Genomic DNA, 20,492 nt, shown 5'->3' with positions numbered 1-20,492 from the left:
GGAGGGGCTATCTTGCCAAATACAATCTGGAGGCAGAATACGTATGACAACAAAATCTTGCAATTATGGTTTAATTACATAATCACAGGGTATATTACACTTTAGATGAAATGGTTACAGCATGTGTTAGACGTGACATGAAAAGCATATATAAAAAAAATAAAGAAATCCATTGTTCTGGATCTCAAAAGCTCAATGGGTGTAGGAAGGTTCATCCAGCGACCTGTTTTGCTGGCTTGGCATAAAAGGGTTAATATTCATTAATTTGGAACACATGACCTCCTTTATGAATAAACATTGTAGAAAGCAACATCTGGTGCATTTCATTTGAGAATTTTACATGAAATCTCATAAATCCTTATTTTTCAGGGATTTGGGAATTTTGGGCATAAAGGGGTTAATACCCGAAAATGCTCAAGGGATATCACCGGGCACCCTCTTGGATTTTGAAGAGGTACAAGAAACAGCAGAGAAAAAAACTTTATCAGATGAAACAAGGTTCAACCCCACGGCTCCCGGAATATTAATTAGCATGTTGTATTTTCCTCTATTTTGTGTATGACTTAAGAAGCAGGTAAAAACTAAAAACAAGGTTTAAAAAAAAAAAAAAGAGGGAGAAACCAGATTTTTTTTATTGATATTATTTTGGATATTCCTAATTTTACAACTTTTGAGCCCACAGGAGAGAAGATCAGATTTCGTTTTCTCTCACCCGTCTCTTCCGTAAGGGCTTCAGTAATTCTACAAATACTTGCTTTAATACAATTGTGTGTTTACATAGATTTTGAATAACCTGCTGACCTTTATGTACCAATTGACATCTAATCCAATGGTCTCTCAAGGGCACCAAGCCGTGGGTGTCACAGTATGTAGGGCACATAAGGCTTCGCAGGATGAACTGGCCCCCGTATCCATTTACTAGCTAAGTTACAGGGTTCACATTCCTGTCATTGAGAGAGCCACGCTACAGCAGACATACATTTGCTCAATATTTAGGGGCCACCTGTCTGTGTGAGGCAAACAAGTCCACGTCAATATCAAAAAAGGAGTTGCCAAGGGGTATAAAAGGTATGTTGATTTTAAAATAATGTGTTTTCAAACTCATGGTTGTGATCGACATCGAGAGTGTAACAAGCATATTTATAATTAACACGTATATCATTTCACCACACATGCAACATCCTAGATCTATAACCGCATACTGCTAACGAGTAGAAGACTGGCAGCACACCTTGAGTGGCGGGGGCCTCCAGACCCCCCCAGCGCTGGCTGTGCCTCTTCTTCAGGCTGATGTCCAGTCGGGACGGGGTGAAGGAGTAGCTGCACTGCTCGGGCTGGATCAGGTTCCTGAGGCACGGGGGGGGGGGGCAAATGTTGACAGGTCAGATTAAAAGTGGCATGAGGCTACAGTCAAACCCATTTGTTAGATCGGTTTTATCCACTGCAGTCTGAGGTTTATATTATTAACCTTTATATAATGAATTAAATACATCAAAAACATTTAGGATAGTATATCAACTAGCTTGTTTATTTATTTTGACTGGGAATAGACTTTTTTGTGATTTGATATTGGAAAAGCCTCAAGGTACTTCAGTACTAAGATGCAGGGCGAGTAATTATATATGGTCTCTACAATTGCAATTGGGCTGAGTATTTCAGGCAATAAAAAGGAATACATTGGGACCACCTAAAATATGATCCCAGTTTAAGTCAGTTTATGCCATCCTATCTATATCATGTGTTTGACCTGATGCAGCACTTGTGCATTGCCACTGTTTGATGAAGATTCTAACAAAGTTTCCCAGAAAAAAAACAGTTTTCCACCATTTTTCTTGATTCAGTTCTTTGACATTGACATTGCTGTCCTCTTGAGACAACAGAGCACCTTTTCAGTAAAGCGAGGCACAAGAGTTTATTTTTAACAACAAATGTGACTGACTACATTGAGTGCAACACTGACCTGAGTTTGACTTGCCACTTGAACACTGTGTTTGGTCCACAGTCTGGATGTAGCTTCAGAAAGTTAGTATCACTGTGAAAGGAAGAAACAGAAAGATCATTCTCTGGTTGAATACATTAAAGACATCCTTTAACTATTGTTTGTGTTTAGCTGTTCCCATTGGCTACCTTGTCTGGAAGATGAGGGTGAAGTCCTGTTCCCTGAAGATGACCCTGGCCGTGTCCCTGCAGATCCCCTTCGTGTAAACATTCACCACCATCAGGTCGGTGCCCTTCTCGTACGAGTCATACTTCAAAATCTGCAGGTTGACCATGGGCTCTGGGACTGCAGGGAAATATTGAAGGTAGAAACAAACTCATATTTACCTGCTCAATAAGTCAATGCTCACAATCTGAAGAGCAAAACAACCTTGGATGTGTACAAACAGTACTTTGTTATTGCTTGATCTACCTGCATATGTTGTATACACACACAGGGTTTGTCACAATGCAGGGATATGCAGCAACCAATATTGTAATTTCCTTAAAAAAAGGTAATACAATTTGACATTTAACTTTAATAAAACCCAATAATGTAATAACTTCATCAATGATGTACACAGGAAGGACTTTTTTTTTAACTAATTAAAGTGGACCTATCATGCTATATTTGAATAATATAGTGTAGGACCATACCTATATAAGGCATATTTATACTTTTTTCTTTTCAAAATACCAAACAGATCATGCATTTTAGCCATGCCTCATTTCGCTCAATTTAAAAAATGTTAGCTCTGTTTTTGCAAGGGTTGATTCTGTGAGCAACAGCACCATCTAGAGGCCTGGCATATGTACTACAGCATCTCCAGCGCTTTCGAACGGCAATGCCGTGGTTGTCTCCTCCTGATTGGTGGAGTTGGCCCAATAGCCGTAGCGCCACTGTCCTGACGTCAGTAAAGTGTTCAAATCTGGATCAGTTTTTATCAGATCCGTTGCAGCCCCTTTTTTAGAGATTTGGGTATGGAGGAAAATAGAGAGGGTTGTGTTTTCTGACACTTGGTGAGTTCCCTGGAACACCGGGGACACATATTCATGTATAAAAGACGTACAAAAGTGCATTTTGCATGATAGGTCCCCTTTAAGTTATATTTTTGATGGATAATGTAATAATCAAACTATGTGCAGGTGTCAAAACCTGCAGTTTCCTGTGGCTTAAAGGGAGTCATCTATATAGGCTGTGGCTTCTCTGCAACACCACAATACTTCATTCAGATATTTTCACATATTTTGCCTTTACTGAGATTTCGATATTGCACACGTCCATATTGCAATTTGGATAACATTAAAATGTTAACCGTGCGGCCTTAGCACAAAGATTTGCAAATCGCTCTAAATAATGCATTCTTGATTCTCAAAACCTCCTTAACTGACCTTCCTGTTGTTTTATTTCCAGAGGGGGCTCCTCCTTGGACTGGTCTTGCTTCTCCTCTCCGTCACAGCTGCCCTGCCTCTGGGCTACAGCAGGTGACTGGCTCTGTTTGGCTGCCATGCCAACAGCTGGTATCGAACCCGCTTCCTTTGATTCAAGCTGCTGCTGCTGCTGGCGAATCAGAGTATCCTGCTCTGATTCCTGCTCAACAGGCTTTTTCTGTAGTTCAGAGTCAGTTCTATCTCCCTGCATTTCAGGAGAGGCTGAGTTCACTTCCTTGTTGAAGCCGACAGGTAGCTGGTTATCTGTTTGGAGGCCGTTAACGGTGCTGACGGGAGCTGCTGGTTGGTCGTCACTGCTGTGTGCTGCTGTTCCAGATCTTTCTGAAGAATGGTTACGCTTTTCTGCCACCTGAATAAGAAAAGACACAAGGAATTATACTACAATTCCACCAGGGAATGACTTCAATATCTAGGAGAAGCAAGAAATCTAAACCACACTATTTATTTTATCTAACAACGACAGTTAACAAGGAGAAAAGCTAACAACTTGATTCCAATTCAGATCAAGTTCATGTACAATATACTGTAAGTTTATTCTTCTGCAAGAGCTGAAGCATCTGCAAAGTTGACTTTTGAACACTAGATGCTGTGAAGACACGTCACTACGCGACAAACAGACAGTTTGCTTCACTCCTCTTTATCAGGCAAGCTGTTGTGGGAACAGACTGTGAGTAACATCAAGTTTATTTGCAGACGCAGTAATAAGATAGGGTGTTTGTTTTTTGTATTAAAGTTTATAAAAATGAAGCTCTTCCAAGCTTAAGAGGCAGAGCTGTTATATTATTATAGGCCGTTATATTATTAGATCTATAAATGTTACTCTAATCCTGTAGTATGGTCTATGTATCTTGGTAGGCTGTTGGCAGCCAGAGGCGGGGCTTGAGTTGTTTACCTCTGTAGGTCATATGAGGCCTCTACTATGAAGCAGGCTTAGGCTTTGAGTTTACAGTCATACGTAGGGTTGGGTTCCAAAATTGAGAATCCATCGGTATCGTTTAGAAATGTAAAATTCGGTTCTGCTTATCGATTCCTAAAGAAATGCATCTCGCCGCTTTCTCTACTGTTAGACGGGGGCTGGGCGGGAAATGTAGCGAGCACAGTGCTGGTTGGGAAGCAAAACTTGATAAGAACAAATAACAATTGTCCAGTCCAGTACCAGGATTAATGAGAGTTGTGAGGACATGAGGCTCCAGAGACTGGGGGAATTGTAAATTCTCAAATTGCACCACTTACAACTAACTTGTGATTGCAAAAAACAATGCAAATATGATATTTATATAATGTTATTCAATAACAGCAACCAAATTAAACAATATGAATACAGATTTGACTAAATGTTTTCATCAATGTATTTTTCTTCCAGTGAAATTGGTGATGGGACTTATTTTTACCCTCTTAACGAACCGAAAAGCAGATCTGGAATCAGAACCGGAATTAGGCCTGCCATGATAATTAATTTTGTTGGACGATACATTTTCCTGGAAATTGTTGCGATAAACGATAATATTGTCGGCACTGTTGTAAGACCATTATTAGACCACTGACATAATGATAATATATAATAATAATTCAAGTACATCCTTTCAAACAGAACTTTTTATTGAACATTCAACATTGCAAATGAAATATGAAATAATATTCAAATATATAAAACAAATTAATTAAATCATAATAAATTAATTAAAGGTGGGGTAGGTAAGTTTGAGAAACCGGCTCGAGATACACTTTTTGTTATATTTCATGGAATGCTCTTAACATCCCGATAGCAATGAATACAAATGGACAAAAAATCCATGAAAAAATGTCATCTGTGGAAGCCGTAGTACTGTAAAAAGCACGACCAATCATTTTAGCCGGCCCGGCTAAAATAACTGGATGGCCTACCTGCCTGTCAGCCTTCCATCTGTGCACAAACTTATCTCGTGCCCTCATTGGTCTTGTGCGCGTTCGTGTGTGTTGGAGGAGGGGCTCTGTAAGGAAGTGGCAGATTTTTTCCAGCTGTGTATTTTCAAATTCTAGCGCACTCGAGCTGGTTTCTCCAAAATTACCTACCCCACCTTTAAATCATACACAACCAAAACAATAAATTAAATAGACTCAGGCTGGAAAACAGAGCTCGATCTATCTATCTATCTATATTTATATTTATATATATATATATACACACACGATACGCCAACGGAGCCCCGCGCCCCCGTGTTTAAAAAAAAAGAAGAAATTATAATCTTTTTTTTGTTTTATAATTTTTTTTTATATAACAAACATATATATATATATATATATTAGGGATGGGAATTTGAAAGCAAATGTATATTCGAATATTCGACCCCCCAAAAATTATTACCGGACTATGACTGGTAAAATATGTTGAATACCGGCAAAACTAAATCTCTCCTGTCAAAATGTCTATGTACTTTGCCGCCACACACGGTTGCCAAGCAGCGCTTATTGTTGTTTAGGCTGGCCACTCATGTGTCGCGAGTGTTGACAGGGGGCGGGGGAGCACGCTCATGAACCGTTAGCGCCGGAACCTCGCAACGGCTGCGGAGCGCATTTGCGCCGCATTTGGGCATAAGATGAGGTTTGAGTCTGCGTGATTTGCGTGTAGGCAGGGGCAGCAGCCATACCATTACCTAGAACTAGCTAGATCTGATGGATTTGGACATAAACGCGAGTGAAGTACCGGACGCGAGAGAGAGAGAGAGATCAGCACCTACAGCTCTGCCCGCTGTGAGGGACCGGTGAGCGGAGCAAAACACACCTTTAGACGTCACCTAACACATTTAGCTATGGCTATACATTGAATTATTCAATTTGATAATATGTAATCAACTTAGGCATCCCTCCCAAAAAAATAAAAAATAAAAAGATTCATAAAAATATTCATAACTCATATTCGAATACCTGAATAATTTTGAATATTCGAATATTCGATTAATCGTTCCCCATCCCTAATATATATAGCACCAAATTGCAACTAATCTATATCTACTGTCACTTTTCACATTGAACATGTGCTCTTTTATTAAATAAACTAAACGCTTTCATTTTAAGTTGTGAGTTTAGTGTGTTTGACCCTAAGGCGCCGTTTACACGAGGAGAAAACTGCTTGTATCTGCATAGTTTCGCGTGCGTATAGCCCTATTATTTACACGAGGCCGATAGAAACTGACCCCACAAACAATAACGGGTCCCAAGGTGGATAGATTTGCAAACGAAACGCTCTGGGGGGTCAACCGAGTCCGTGTAATCACCTCTATACGAATATTTCCTGAAAAAAATAGCGATAGCCCCACCTCTCCCCCACCTCTCCTGCTCACTGCTGTAGCAACTATCAAAAATAGCTGTGTTAATTAAACGCACAAGGGGTTCTTGAATGAAATAATATTATAAAAGGCAAACCAGAATTGTTAACGCCCAATATACTCCTTAAACAAAATAAACAGAGTCAGATTTCATGCATTGACCCATTATATTGACAAAGGATAATGGAGGATCTTTAAGTTTTTATTTTATTTATTTTGTATCCGTCCGCGACCACATCTGCGATCAATTAACTTGTGGACAATGATCCCTCGCTCTACGCCTCCTGTACCCAGGCCCGGACTGGCCATCGGGAGGACCGGGGGGTTTCCCGGTGGCCTGGCCTGTTAAGTGGCCTGCTGGCCTGAGGATTTTTTGATTTTTGTTGATTGGTCTCTGTGTGTCATTCAAGCTCGGGATAACCTCAGCTCAGGTGAGGTAAAGGACTCTCTGAGTGTTTAGATAGTTAACTTAGTCTAAGTTCTCAGTGGGTCTCAAACGGTTTGGTCACCATTTATGTAAACACATATTTCCATTTGAGGGGGTAGTGATTAGTAAAATATGCATGAATAAAAAATGTAAAAGTTAACTAGGTGAAAAAAGGTGAAAAAAGGTAAGATACACTTTTAAAACTTGTTGAGAGCTAAAACTAGTCTTTGCTGCTGCCTCAAAGAGGAGCAGGGGAAGAGGAGGGAGACAGGAGAGGCTGGTTCAGGAGCCCAGACACACTCACAACTATAAATGAACCAAAAATAAATAAATAAAACAAGTTTTAGTGTTTTTTCATATTGGAAATGGTATGTTATTGGTTATGGCCATGATGTTATGATTATTGAAATGTATACAGTTCTGTTTCATATAGGTGTTCCCATAGATCTAGTCTCTTAATGTTGCTCTCAAAGTGCACCAGATTGATGCATTTAACTCCAAAATGTTTTAAAAAATCTTACCGGGGGAGCATGCCCCCGGACCCCCCTAGAGGATTTTAGGTCCACCCCCACTTAAAATGACATGGATAGGTTCATAAATACATTTACCATTTTTTTTTTAAATAGTAACCCATGTCCATATGCTTATTTGTGGGTAGTAGGGGTTTCACCAACTAATCGACTAGTCGACTACCTCTACCACTAGTCGGCGCTGTAGGCCCTAGTCATCTAGTCGTGAACAAAATGGAGGCAAACGTGGGAGATGAGGATGCCGACATTGGCGCTGAGGTGCTGCAAAATGCTCCAGCAAAACACGTCCGACATTCAGGGGTCTTAAGCACGCAAATGCCCCGCACCTATGCACTCTACAGTTTCAGTTTTAGCTCCGGCGCTAAAAGTTCACGAGCGTGCTCCACTAGCACCCCCTCTTTGAACAGCTGTTTGGACCTCATTTCAAGAGCAACAAGAAAACACGGGTCAACAGTGGCGCGGATGAGCTACGGGATTACTGCCAGCAGACACCCCACATCCCCACAATGGATAACCCTCTGAAGTGGTGGGCACAAAACGTGAACCGCTTCCCCCGTTTAACCAAGCTTTCCAGGAGCTACCTGGCTAGCCACCAGCACCCCAAGTGAACGGATGTTTTCCCTGGCAGGCAACACTGTCACCCGACAGCGGTCAAGCCTCCTTCCCTCACATGTTGATGCTTTGGTCTTCCTTAACGCAAACCAAAAAACCTGGAAGGGTGGACATCGTTATCGAGGAGGACAGTGAGAACGAGTAAAGTGTTGCGCAATGCGCACTGGATTTACGTTGCATTTATGTTCTTAACAGAGTTTTTGCAGTAGATTTGGTGAGTCCAGTTACTGTTTTTTATTTAATCAGCCATGTAACCCATGTAACCCAAATTAAAATGCTGCTTTGTTACAGTGTTTAACGTAACTGTATGCATTGCAATACAAAATACAGTTTTACACCTCTCTTTGTGTGTCTTTATTATGACGTAACAACTAGTCGACTACTATTTTGAAAAACTTGTCGACTAGTAAATATTGGTAGTTGTGAAACCCCTAGTGGGTAGTATATTTAAACTATAGGGCTATCACTATGGGCCCTGCCTGTACCTGTTCGCCCTGCCTGTACCTGTTCGCTCTGCCATCGCGTGAAGGGTCTGCTAACAAGCGACCAACAGAAAGGTTAATGTTAATGTTGTTGCACGTCACAAAGGCACGTCAGACCTAATCCTTAAAATGATAAGGGTTAAATTGGTAAAACAACAAATCTAAATTTTAAATACATTTTGACTTTCTAAATAAAAAAACACAACAACGTTTCTCACCTGAGTTTTGTTAGTATGGCTGCCAGCAGCGACTCCTGCTCTCTGTTCCTCTCCTCCGCCTTTGTTGTCTCCATCTCTGCGTTGTGTCTGTGGGCTCCGACCAGCGGGCAGGTGTGTGTGAGCGTCCCTGTCGGCAGGTGACGTGGCCTCCTTGGTTGCCGCGGGCAGCTGTGTGATGGTGCGCTTGGCACTGGGTTCCTGAGGCTCTCCTTGCGTGACTGCGACAGGCTTGCTGGTGGGGGCTGAGCTATCTCCACCTTTCACCCCTGCAGAGTCTGTAGTGGTTTTGTCACACGCTTGTTTGTTTTTCAGGCCGCGCTTCACCCCCCGCTCTGCCTTGCTGCCACCGCGCCTGGACTCGCTGTGTGCCGGTGTCGAGGGAGGCTGCTGATTTGGCTGCGTGGAGGACACTTTGGGTTTCTCTGATGACTCCGAGGCAACGGGCTTCCCCTCCAGTTCCTTCTCTTTTTTGATCTCAATAGGAACGGTCTCCTTCTCCTTCTTATTTGACTGTGTAAGAATAGGTAGAGGAAAAACATTGTATTTAACCAGCTGCAGACTGAACTGAAGACCCCATTTACAGTAATAACTAATTTTACACAATTTCATAAAACAATAAAATATTATGCAAAGAACGCTTCATGTATAAGGTCACATTTTAGGGAATAAAACACAAATGTACTGCTGGTATTTTATGTGATTTTAGTTTATTTCTTTCTTATTTATAATCAAATAGCTGGATTGAGTTTTGGTCACAATGGGGCTTATTTATTCAATGACATGCTAAGTTCATATATTATATAATTTATATTATGGCATTTTTTTTTTATTCTGACTGAGTTGTTGCTATGTTAAAAATGTTTACACAGAAAGATCATCTTAATATTTAACAATTCAGATATTTCATATTGCTTCCAAAAATCCAGAAATCGTGCTAATATTACAGTGATTTAAAATGTGCACCTAAATAATGACATAGTTAGGAACACCTTTGTATAAGATACGTACTCCATATTGGCCAATACCCAAAGCTTATGTATCGGGACTAAAAACATCAGACGGTTGCTTCCCTGAATCTAAATGATAACCCCCTTAAGTTATAGGACTCACCTTAAGCGAAGGCCAGATGTGGAAGGGAATCTTCTTGTGCATGATGACGTGCAGGAAGCCTCCCTTCTCCTTGTGTTGGACTCTGCTGCATGACGCCTCGATCTCCTCCTGCAGCTGGCAGCTCCACTGCCGTCCATCTGAGCAATTATAACATGCATACAGATGTTTTTTAGAACAGAACTGGAATCAACATAAATGGTAAGTATGCAATCACTTGAGACAGATGCAACTTTGTCCGTTGTCCTTGTGGTTGTATTTAAATTGACTGTTTTTATTGATGCTCCACTGTAGTTTCTGTACAATGAATATGCATTACTAGGACTCACCTGGGAAGTGCACATGGCAGTGAGTATCAGTGAAGGTCGTGTTGATATCCTCTATTCTCTGCACCCCCTCTCCACAGCGCAGTCTGACCGTCACTTCATTGACATTCTGCTTCCAGTCCACAAACACATCTGGAAAAACACAACAGAGTTGACCTTCACATACGGTTTATGTGAAATCAGAGACCACTTCCCCTTTCCACCCTGGTCATTAGAAAACATTCAATTATAGATCAAATAAAAGACAACACAATCAATCTCATCTGGTCAATATGGAATGAAATAGAAGATGATGTGCTTTTTAGTAAGGCTTGTGGTGAACATGCTATAGAGAGGGGCAGTTGTGACAAATCTCTTTAGGCATAACAGATTTGATTAAGTGCTCCCTCAAAAAAAAAAGCAATGGGATTTTTCTTCAGCAGCATAATCTCCACATAAGGCAATAAAGGAACTACATGATGTTCACATGAATTCCCGTCACTACCGCTAAGCTAAAGACGGCTAATGTTCAGCGTGATGGCCTTTAGTAGTCACATTTAGTCACTTCTTTGCAACCACTGTTTTTATGACACATAGAAGCTTCAGACATTCACCAGTGGGGTATTCACTGACATATTTTAAGTCATAGAACAAAATATGTATAACTCTTTTAGGCTCATGATAACCACAGATCTTATTTCAAGCATCTAAAAAAAAAAACGTGTTCAAAGAGACACTGACTTCAAGGCGAGGGAGCCGTAAGTGCTAAATTGCTAACTTGTTTCCGGGTTTTAGGAGTGGTTCCAGAACCAGTGTTGTATCTCTACAACACTGAGAAAATACAGTCACGTTGCACCTGCTCAGATATTCAGGGCATATCGTTACACTATGCCCAAATGGGTCATCCTGGGACATAGCCTGAAACCTGCATTACAGCAAACTCAGCAAGCAAAGCCGCAAACTGTACACCAGGGCTATTCAATTAGTTTGGAATGGGGCCGGTTGATGAAAATGATCCAAAGCAAGGAGCCGGGAAAAAGATGGCTTGAAATATGAGCAATTATATTAAGAGCTTCGGATACAGTAAATACTACAACAGCATAGTGGAGTGCATATATTGTGTTTAATTCAATCAAACAACATAGCCCCAAGGCCTTTATAGATCTAAATGGCAAGTTCAGAACTCAGTAGGCCTACATGTGAATCTAATTTAACCATCAACATCATTTCATTTGATTTAATTTAGGTGAAATGATCTAATCATTCGAGCAGAGATGCAATAAATGACAGGAGTTGTCACTACAGTAGCTAGTAGGTGGGTTCGAAACCCGAGCCCGTCGAAGTTTTCAGGCAATGTCTTCCCCTCTATCTCTCAATGTAACACCCTCTCTGGAATAAAGGCACTCTGGCCCAAAACAAAATCTTTAAAAAAAAAAAAATAGATTACTTTTTAACATTATACTCAAAGGGCCAGTAAATATCACCCCGGGGCCCGCCAATTGAATAGCCCTGCTGTACACCAAGTAAACAACAGCCTTAAGGCAAGTGATTTGTGCATTTCAAGGTAGACTAAAGAGTGATAACTTCAGTCAAAGAGATCACAAAATGAAAAACAAAACAAACACGTACCATTGTTCATAGTGACTTTGGAAGTGATTGAAAATAAAGTATCATCCCAAAAACACAGCGAGTGTTAAGTTTCCCGCCAGCAACGAAGTCATGTACGCACACTAAATGTAGTCTTCCACAGCTAGAGAGCCTCGACTTTCCCACCGTCACTTCTTCACTCTAACTCACCCCTCCTCTCAATCCCTCTAGAAAGGTCACAAGCAACACCCAATCCCTGCAGCTGGTGACAGTTGCATTTCCAGTGGAGCCACGCCCACAGTGTTCTCTCATAACTGGGTAACACACTACACCGACATCAGGGCTTTCCACAGGATTTTGTGACACTATGGTGGGAGGACCTCAGACCCTTAATGGAGGACTAGGAGCATTTTTTCCTGTAAGAAAATGTGACGCATTTTGAAGTTATATGCATGCGTGTGCTTTTTGAACACAAAATAAGGAGGTTCGATCTAGGGATGGGTACCAAAATCCGGTATTAAACCTTTTTTTAAAGACTGTGGTATCGATAAGCTCCAACGTTAAAAAGTGTAAAAGTAGAACATAGCAGAGTGTAGGAATACTCTGTTACAAGTAAAGGTCCTGCAATCAAAATGTTACTCAAGTAAAAGTACATAAGTATAAGCATCAAAATATACTTAAAGTACCCATTTCAGAATAATAAATATGATATGTTTTATAATGATTGATCATTAAAGTGTTCTCAAAGCTGGTAAAGGTGCAGCTAGTTTGAATGCCTTTGTATACTGCAGGGTAGCTTGTGAATTTACTCCAGGTGGAACTAACTTCTCCCATATTTACTTCTGAATTGAAGTAGAGTTGAAGTACAAAGTAGCAAAACATTTAGTAATTAAGTAAAGTACAAGTCTCTCAATATTGTACTTGATACTTGACTACATAAGGAAGATTTAGTCTAGAATTATATTATTCATCATTTCTGGTGATATTCAGCAAGGCTACATGGAGAATCCAGCATGATACATTATCTGGCAAATGATATATATTGATCCAATATCAAGAGGTGAGCTCTTTCTGGTTATTTAGGAAGTGATGTATCAGTATAGGCCTTGCCCTTAACACACGCTTTATTATTTTACCTCTGTTCTTATCATAATACTAAACACGACATTTAAATACTTTTCCACTTGCTGGGTTGGTCTTCGCTTTCATTTTGAGTACTTACTTTTCCCCCCAATTTGGGATCAATAGAATATATCTAATCTTGTTTATATGATGCTGTGACAACCAAGAAAATATTAAATTGGGATCAATAAAGTATTTATAATCTTATCTAAAAAACATTTGTGGTTTTCAGTAGTGGCAGATACCCAACATTTAATAAGGCAGTTCTGTGGCGACATAATGAAAGTGAAACGGCTTTGCATTGTGAGAGGGACTTGTGTCTTCACTGAGTTTAGACTTGTAGGTCAAGGGCTTCAATGTGGTATTTGTTGAATCAGCATTTCTACCTCAAGGGATGAACCAGTGTCAGGTATATCCATCACATTATGCTAAGATTCACCGATTCGCATCGGTGCACCGGCATAAACGTTCAAAATGCGAGTGCACCGGTTGAAAGAGTGCACATCGGCTACAGTTTGGGTTGAACTCGCGATGCATCGATTGTAGCGTCTTCGCATCGGTAAAAAAATGATTAATTCATATAATATCCCCTCATCTTGTCAGCACTCAGCAGAGACGATCTTTGATCTTTGCTTCGCTAAGGAGGCCGAGAGTCTCAGTTATCAACTAACATGGATGTCGAGGAGAAAGAGAAACACAGCGCACCGAAAAATACCTACAAATCAAACGTTTGGCAACTCTTCAGATTTTTCAAGAAAGACGGACAACTTGAAAAATCGCTCGCAAATTGTAAATGATGCCGTGCAGCTTTAAAGTACACAAGTAGTTTGAGGAAAAGAAAAACCTGAAAGTTCAATCACTTAGTGAGGTGTTCTGTCAGTGAGTGGTGTTAATTTACAGCAGTCTGTGACTGCCAATAATAGTTTAAATGTCTTCTTTACAATTGTAAGCAGTTATGAGATACCTGTTTGTGAGAGGTTATTTGTATTCTTTATTGTTCCTATAGAAACCACTGCTTTCTGCTCACTGGTGAGTTAGCCTATGGATGAGTGTTAAGCACATCAGGCTGGCAGTTGTATGGGCATTGCACTATGGTAGTTGTTATTTGCACTTTGTTAATCCTGGGCAATGCATCCTTAAATTGTTTAACTGAGGTGTTATAAAATTGTACTCTACTCTGGAGACAGAGAACACTACTCCACTTGTGAAAAGGCCTGTTTGTGAAAGGTCCAAGTGTTTTATTTTTTTATAGCATAATGGGATGCGCAGTACTAGTAGAGTGAACCAAATATATAAAGCACTTTTTTGTTAATTTATGATTTGCTGCATATAAGGAATAAAACAAAATCCTCTGTCGTACCATATTGAATTGTATCATTATTTTGCATCGTGTTGAATCGCATCGTATCGCACAATGTTGAATCAAATCGTATCGAACTGTATCGCAACAGGGGTGAATCGTATCGTATTGCATCGTATTGCATCGCCTGGTGTTTCAAATGTATCGTTAATGTATCGTATCGTTGGCAACGTATCGAGATGCGCATCGCATCGGCCTCAGTGATGGAGATGCACATCCCTAGTGTACTGCAATGACTCCTCTCGGGAACTAACAAAAGGACGAGGAAGTACGGTAGTGTTCCATTTGTCACAAAAATGTAAGAGTAAATACAAAGATAGATACCTGAAACTAAAAATCTTATTATAACAGTATTGTACAAGGATGATGCACAATGGTTCAGGCAAGAAAACCTACAGTTACCCTTCTTTTCATAAAAGTATTTATTTAAAAGTATCTTTAAAAGCACAAAGCAGGGTTAACTGTTTACTACCACTATTAACAAATGTTAGACCCAAGAAACATTGACTTGTTTCTAAACAAACAACAAAATCCTCCTTTGAATTGCAACTCTCCTCGTATAAAATACAGCCAAGAGCTTTTCATTGAAGGGCATGAAACCATATCAAAGAAAATCCACACATGTATGTATCTCTTTTTTTTTTTTTAAATGAGAAACAAACACGCATACACCCACACACAGCACAAAATATGGAAAGTACAATATGTACGAAGTGGTGCGTTCATACAAAAAGCACCAGGCAGCAGCATGATGTGCAACTATGGGATGAAATGAACAGCAAAAAAGGGCTACACAGCAAATACATAAGAAGCTGCATGTTGTCTTTTTATTACAGAACAACAAACACATATGACTATACTGAAGACTCATTTGGTGTGTTCATAGCACAGCATCTTCTTAGTCATTGAAATAAAATCATCTAAAAGATCTAAATATGAAGAAATTGCTTTGCCGATTAAACAATTCATATTAAAAACATTTGTCAGATTTATGGTCAGCTCTTTTCAAAATTGATACACCCTCATCTGTAAAACTGTATTTTTCTATTGTCAAGTTTAAATAAAAGGGGTGCAGCTACTAAATGTAACTATTGGTTATTATTTTTTATTAACCATTCAAGTATTGAATCAAAACATAGCTTGTTTTGTGCTGTGGACAAACACTCTAAATGCCCTCGATATTCAGTTTAGAATCAGTACAACAAAGTGAAATCTTACCAGTGGTGAGAATAAATCTTGAGTAAGTATAACAAACTCCAAACAACACTACACTATGCCGCTTTATAAAAAATGTGCCCTTGATAGTTAAAGTCATGTTTGCATCCGGGATGTCTCACCAAAACTCATTGTATGTATCTCGCTAATATGTTAAACCTGTTGCCTTCCTAAAACATTTGGAAAGCTGTTTTTTTTTTAATATATATAATTGACATCAATATTTGCCAGCTTACCGCTATTTTCTCCCCTGCTTTTTGTTGATCAGTGGAATAAGATGACACTGAGGCAGGATGTCAACGGCATTGCAATCGTGCTATTGCACGTTACAAAGTATAACTGTGACCCACTTGTTAAAACATTCCTCCAAAGCTACTAGTGCTTAACCTGTGAGGATTTGGAGCACTTTTTGAATACAGAAAAATCAATTAAAAAAAACGTATTTAGGACTAGAAATGCATTCAATATGTTAGTTAGATATGTACAATTATTTTTGGTAAAAACCGGTCATTGTCAAAATCACAGCTTAACAGACTTTAAAAAAGGAATAAGCTGTTATTCCATTGATTTTTTTTTTAAATACGGCATAACCGGAGAAAATAAATCAACAAATACAAATCAATAACAAATGCGATTACTCGCAGAACACATTCAGTCCTTCTTACCTTTCTTGACCTCTGCAATGACCCCGTCCACTGCTGCAGCGGCTGCCCTCTTGGCCTCTCTGCTCTCCTGGTTGGCCCGGTCCTTCTGCTTCTTCTTACTGGTACTGGAGGACAGGTCAGAGCTGTTCTCCCTGACACCACCCCCCCTCTGCTGAGCCCCACCGCGACGGCCCACTGTCTCGGAACCAGCCACACCGCTACCACCGCTGCTGGCCATCTTCGGGCACTTGGCACTAACGGGTCGACCGTCTCCGGATTCACTACCGCTGCTGGGGTCTGGATCTGAGGTGTTCCTCTTCTTGCCTGGCCCGGCTATCTTGGCGATGATACTGGTCTGAACTCTCCCAGAACAGAATCAGGAAGTAAGGGATATGGACCTAAGGCAGAGGGAAAGAGACATTGAATGGTCAAATGGAGACAATAATAAAAACGTCTGACATCAATATGTGTAAGGTTAACAACTCGTGACAAACTGCATTTACTTTGTTTGTATAATCACACAGACAAAAACAAAAACATACACACAGAAGAAAGTGGTTCACTGATAATAGCTGATTAGGATCACATGTAATATAATTGCAACAATGCTGACCGACACATGCTCATTATGTATTACAAGGGGAAGCTTATGGCAGTACGTAAACCCAACTATCGTAGAGTCTTGCCTTGTTTCCTTAGCATAGCAACAGCAAGCTGCTAGCTTAAACAGTCTAATGACAAACAAAGGACAACAGCCTCATCAGCCATTTTATTCGGTGTTCAGTACAGTTAATTTACTAAAAGCATTGGTGATGTTCATTAAGCTAGCTAGCAGGTTAACAATGCAGCATCCCATCCTTAGAGTTGTTGCATGGTAACTGGTACGTTAGCCAACAGACTGCAGAGGTTCGTTTATTTTAAGGCACACGTGTTTTGGACTGTCATGTGCCTGTCGGTATAAGACATAACATTAACCTGCACAACGTTATTTTTCCTAAGATTATGTTTTTTAAATCCCTTTGTTAACATTTAGTAAACAATCTTTAGTCAGCAAAATGTTACCGTTACTTGAATGTAGCCGTTTACTGAGCAGTGTGGGACAATACAACTGTTGGATTGCACATTGGGGTTAAGATTTAAACTGCATCCAATGCAGCGGTCTTGTCTGTACCAACAAAACAACAGATATCGTTAGTATTTCTTACGCGTGTTTAACTGTGTGATAACAAAGGTTATACATCTCTAGTATTCCAACCGAGCGCAGGATATGTCATACAATCAAACGCTCCCACAATCTTCGAGAAGCTAATGTCATTAGCCCCATCAAGCTAACGATAGCTGACACCAAAGGGTTGATATGCCTACCTATTTTACACAACCAACAAGATGACATCCAATGAAACCTGACGCCCGACTGTGTTTGAATGCCATAATATTATTGACGTTAAAATGCAAGACTTGCGGGGCTTCAGTTGGGGAATAATTGAATTCCGTAGCTTACACAATGGCCGGCGACTCCTTGTGCTTCTCCCGGCTGCTAAGCTCCTTCTCGGCCCCGGGCCGCTGCCCGCACTCCAAACACCGCAGTCCACGGTGTTTCTGGAATATTCCTTCGTTTATCCGGGACCCATAGCTGGTATCTTGAAACGATTTATTTAGACATTTAAACAAAAACGACAATAAAAAAAAATGTTCAGTCTATTGTTATCATTCGGCCTCTGCGGGCTCCGTCCTACTTTGTTTGGAACAAATTACACTGCCGCCCGGCCAAACGCGAAACGTGTGCGCGCATAGGCCACTTCCTGGCTGGCGCGTTCACGTGATATGTACTTCTTACATCTCTCTCTCTCTCTCTCTCTCTCTCTCTCTCTCTCTCTCTCTCTCTCTCTCTCTCTCTCTTAGCATGACCATAGTTACATAAAGTATAAAGTTACATAAAGTATTGCCAACGCTCTGTATAGTTTCTATAAACTACTATAGTTTCTCTATAGTTTCATCTATACAAAAATACACACAAATAAACAGCTATAAACAAACTGCTAAGAACATGTTTTGTTTTTTGTTTTTTTGTTTATACAAGGAATACAGATTAATTTCATTCATATAATACATTAATACAAAATAGAATATGATATATATACATAAGATATATAAGATGTGAGACCTGCATGGTGTATCTGCTCATTCTGGTTCCCTCAAACTGTGGCAGGCAGAGACAAACTGTCCTGCAACAATGCAGCTCTCTTTATATTCCCCCGAGAAGTATTTTTAGTTTTTCATTTTCATTTTAAAATATTTGAGGATGCTTATGATTTAGTTTTGGGAAGAATTGTTTCCGTATAGGTTCAAAAGTTGGGCATTGTGTGAGGAAGTGCTGCTCTGTCTCCACAGCAGTTCCTCCACACTGTTGGCATGATCGCTCCTCTTTTGGCAGCCATGTTTTCTTGTACCTGCCTGTTTCTATGGCCAGGCTGTGAGCACTCAGTCTGTACTTTGTCAACATCTTCCTGTGTTTAACATCAGTCACTGTGGTCAGGTAGGCTGCCACAGTGTACTGTCTTTTTAGGGCCAGATAGCATTGCATTTTACTTTGTGTTTGGGATTTAGTGTTCCAATAAGTGAGGTAGTTTTTTGTGTGTTTTGTTATAATTTTGTTGACTCTAATAGTTGTGGGCTCAGACTGGTCCTGAGGCAGAACACAGTTTGAGCCGGTTTGTGAACAGAGTGTCAGGACCAGCTGAGAGAGGGGACTCTTTTCCTTCTTCATCTCTTGATGCTGCAGGGCTTTGTGGTGGTAGGAGTGGGGGTCACTTTCTTTTAGATGTAGCCAATATTTAATTGATAGTTTCTGGATTTTTATTAATAATGGAAATGTGCCTAATTCCGCTCTGCAGGCGTTGTTAGTTGTTCTCCTGTGAACCTGTAGGATGCGTTTGCAGAACTCATTGTGAGCATTTTCTATTGGATGATTTTCCCATTTGTCAAATGTTTGGTTTGTTTGTGGGCCCCACACTTCGCTTCCATAGAGTAGGATGGGTTGTATTACTGATTGAAGTAATTTAAGCCAAATTAAAATTGGAATTTGAATGTGAATTTGTCTTTTTATTGCATAAAACGCCCTGCATGCTTTCTCTCTCAGTTCATTGACAGCTTGATTAAAACTTCCAGTGGAACTTATTTTCAGGCCTAAATAATTATATTCTGAGCAATTTTCTATTGTATGTGTCCCAATTGTAAAGTCAATATTGTTTGCCTGACACACAGCAGGAATTTGATCTCTGTTCTGTGAAGTGTGAGGCAGGTGCCTCTGTTCTAAGATAGTGGCCAGTTCGTTAAAAAAAAAGTATTAGCATTAAAATATAGTTAAAGTATCAAAAGTAAAAGTAGTCATTGTGCAGATTGGTCCATTTCAGAATAATATATATGATATGTTTTTATAATTATTGATAGCGTTATCAAAGCTAGTAAAGGTGCAGCTAGTTTTAATGACTTTGTGTACTGCAGGGTAGCTTGTGAATTTACTCCAGGTGGAACTAAAGTCGTAGTGGAGTAGCATAAAATGGAAATACTTAAAGGGGACCTATCATGCAAAATGCACTTTTGTACGTCTTTTATACATGAATATGTGTCCCCGGTGTTTCAGGGAACTCACCAAGTGTCAGAAAACACAACCCTCTCTATTTTCCTCCATACCCAAATCTCTAAAAAAGGGGCTGCAACGGATCTGATAAAAATTGATCCAGATTTGAACACTGTCCTGACGTCAGGACAGTGGCGCTACGGCTATTGGGCCAACTCCACCAATCAGGAGGAGACAGCCACGGCCATTGCCGTTCGAAAGCGCTGGAGACGCTGTAGTACATATGCCAGGCCTGTAAGTGGCGCTGTAGTCTGCCACAAAAGCAGTGAAGAAGACTTGGTTACCATGGTTACCCATGTAACTGTTTATTCTCCGCTGTGGCTTTCTTTCTCCCTCCCCGAGGCAAGCGTTTGCTCCCGCTGCAATGCAATCCCTCCCCGTCGAGGCAAGCACTGTAATTCTCTCCGGTTAGTCCACCAGCAGATGACAAACACCCACCTCTCCGCCTCTTCCAAGGAACGAGGGGACCGTGCGGCAGAGTTTCAGTTTCAGTTTGTTTCCGCCGGTCA

The 20,492-nt window shown here is 40.3% G+C and overlaps 1 protein-coding gene across 4 annotated transcripts in view; it reads right to left on the bottom strand.

Annotated features, from left to right (window-relative positions):
- The window catches only part of usp19 (ubiquitin specific peptidase 19), a 36,234-nt gene extending 18,111 nt beyond the window's left edge, over positions 1 to 18,123 (bottom strand). For all 4 annotated transcript variants that reach the window (XM_034144885.1, XM_034144886.1, XM_034144883.1 and 1 more), the window contains exons 1-9: positions 17,845 to 18,123; positions 16,365 to 16,741; positions 10,440 to 10,568; positions 10,114 to 10,250; positions 9,004 to 9,513; positions 3,370 to 3,778; positions 2,128 to 2,284; positions 1,961 to 2,032; positions 1,232 to 1,347 (exon numbers count right to left, since the gene is read on the bottom strand). In XM_034144885.1, the coding sequence (XP_034000776.1) occupies positions 1,232 to 1,347; positions 1,961 to 2,032; positions 2,128 to 2,284; positions 3,370 to 3,778; positions 9,004 to 9,513; positions 10,114 to 10,250; positions 10,440 to 10,568; positions 16,365 to 16,581 (1,747 nt within the window). In that variant the 5' untranslated portion in view covers positions 16,582 to 16,741; positions 17,845 to 18,123. The remainder of the gene's footprint in view (positions 1 to 1,231; positions 1,348 to 1,960; positions 2,033 to 2,127; positions 2,285 to 3,369; positions 3,779 to 9,003; positions 9,514 to 10,113; positions 10,251 to 10,439; positions 10,569 to 16,364; positions 16,742 to 17,844) is intronic.
- Positions 18,124 to 20,492: the final 2,369 nt, after the last annotated feature.

Source organism: Trematomus bernacchii, unplaced genomic scaffold (assembly GCF_902827165.1).
Source record: "Trematomus bernacchii unplaced genomic scaffold, fTreBer1.1, whole genome shotgun sequence".
NCBI lineage: Eukaryota > Metazoa > Chordata > Actinopteri > Perciformes > Nototheniidae > Trematomus > Trematomus bernacchii.
This window is presented reverse-complemented; position numbering and strand designations above follow the sequence as displayed.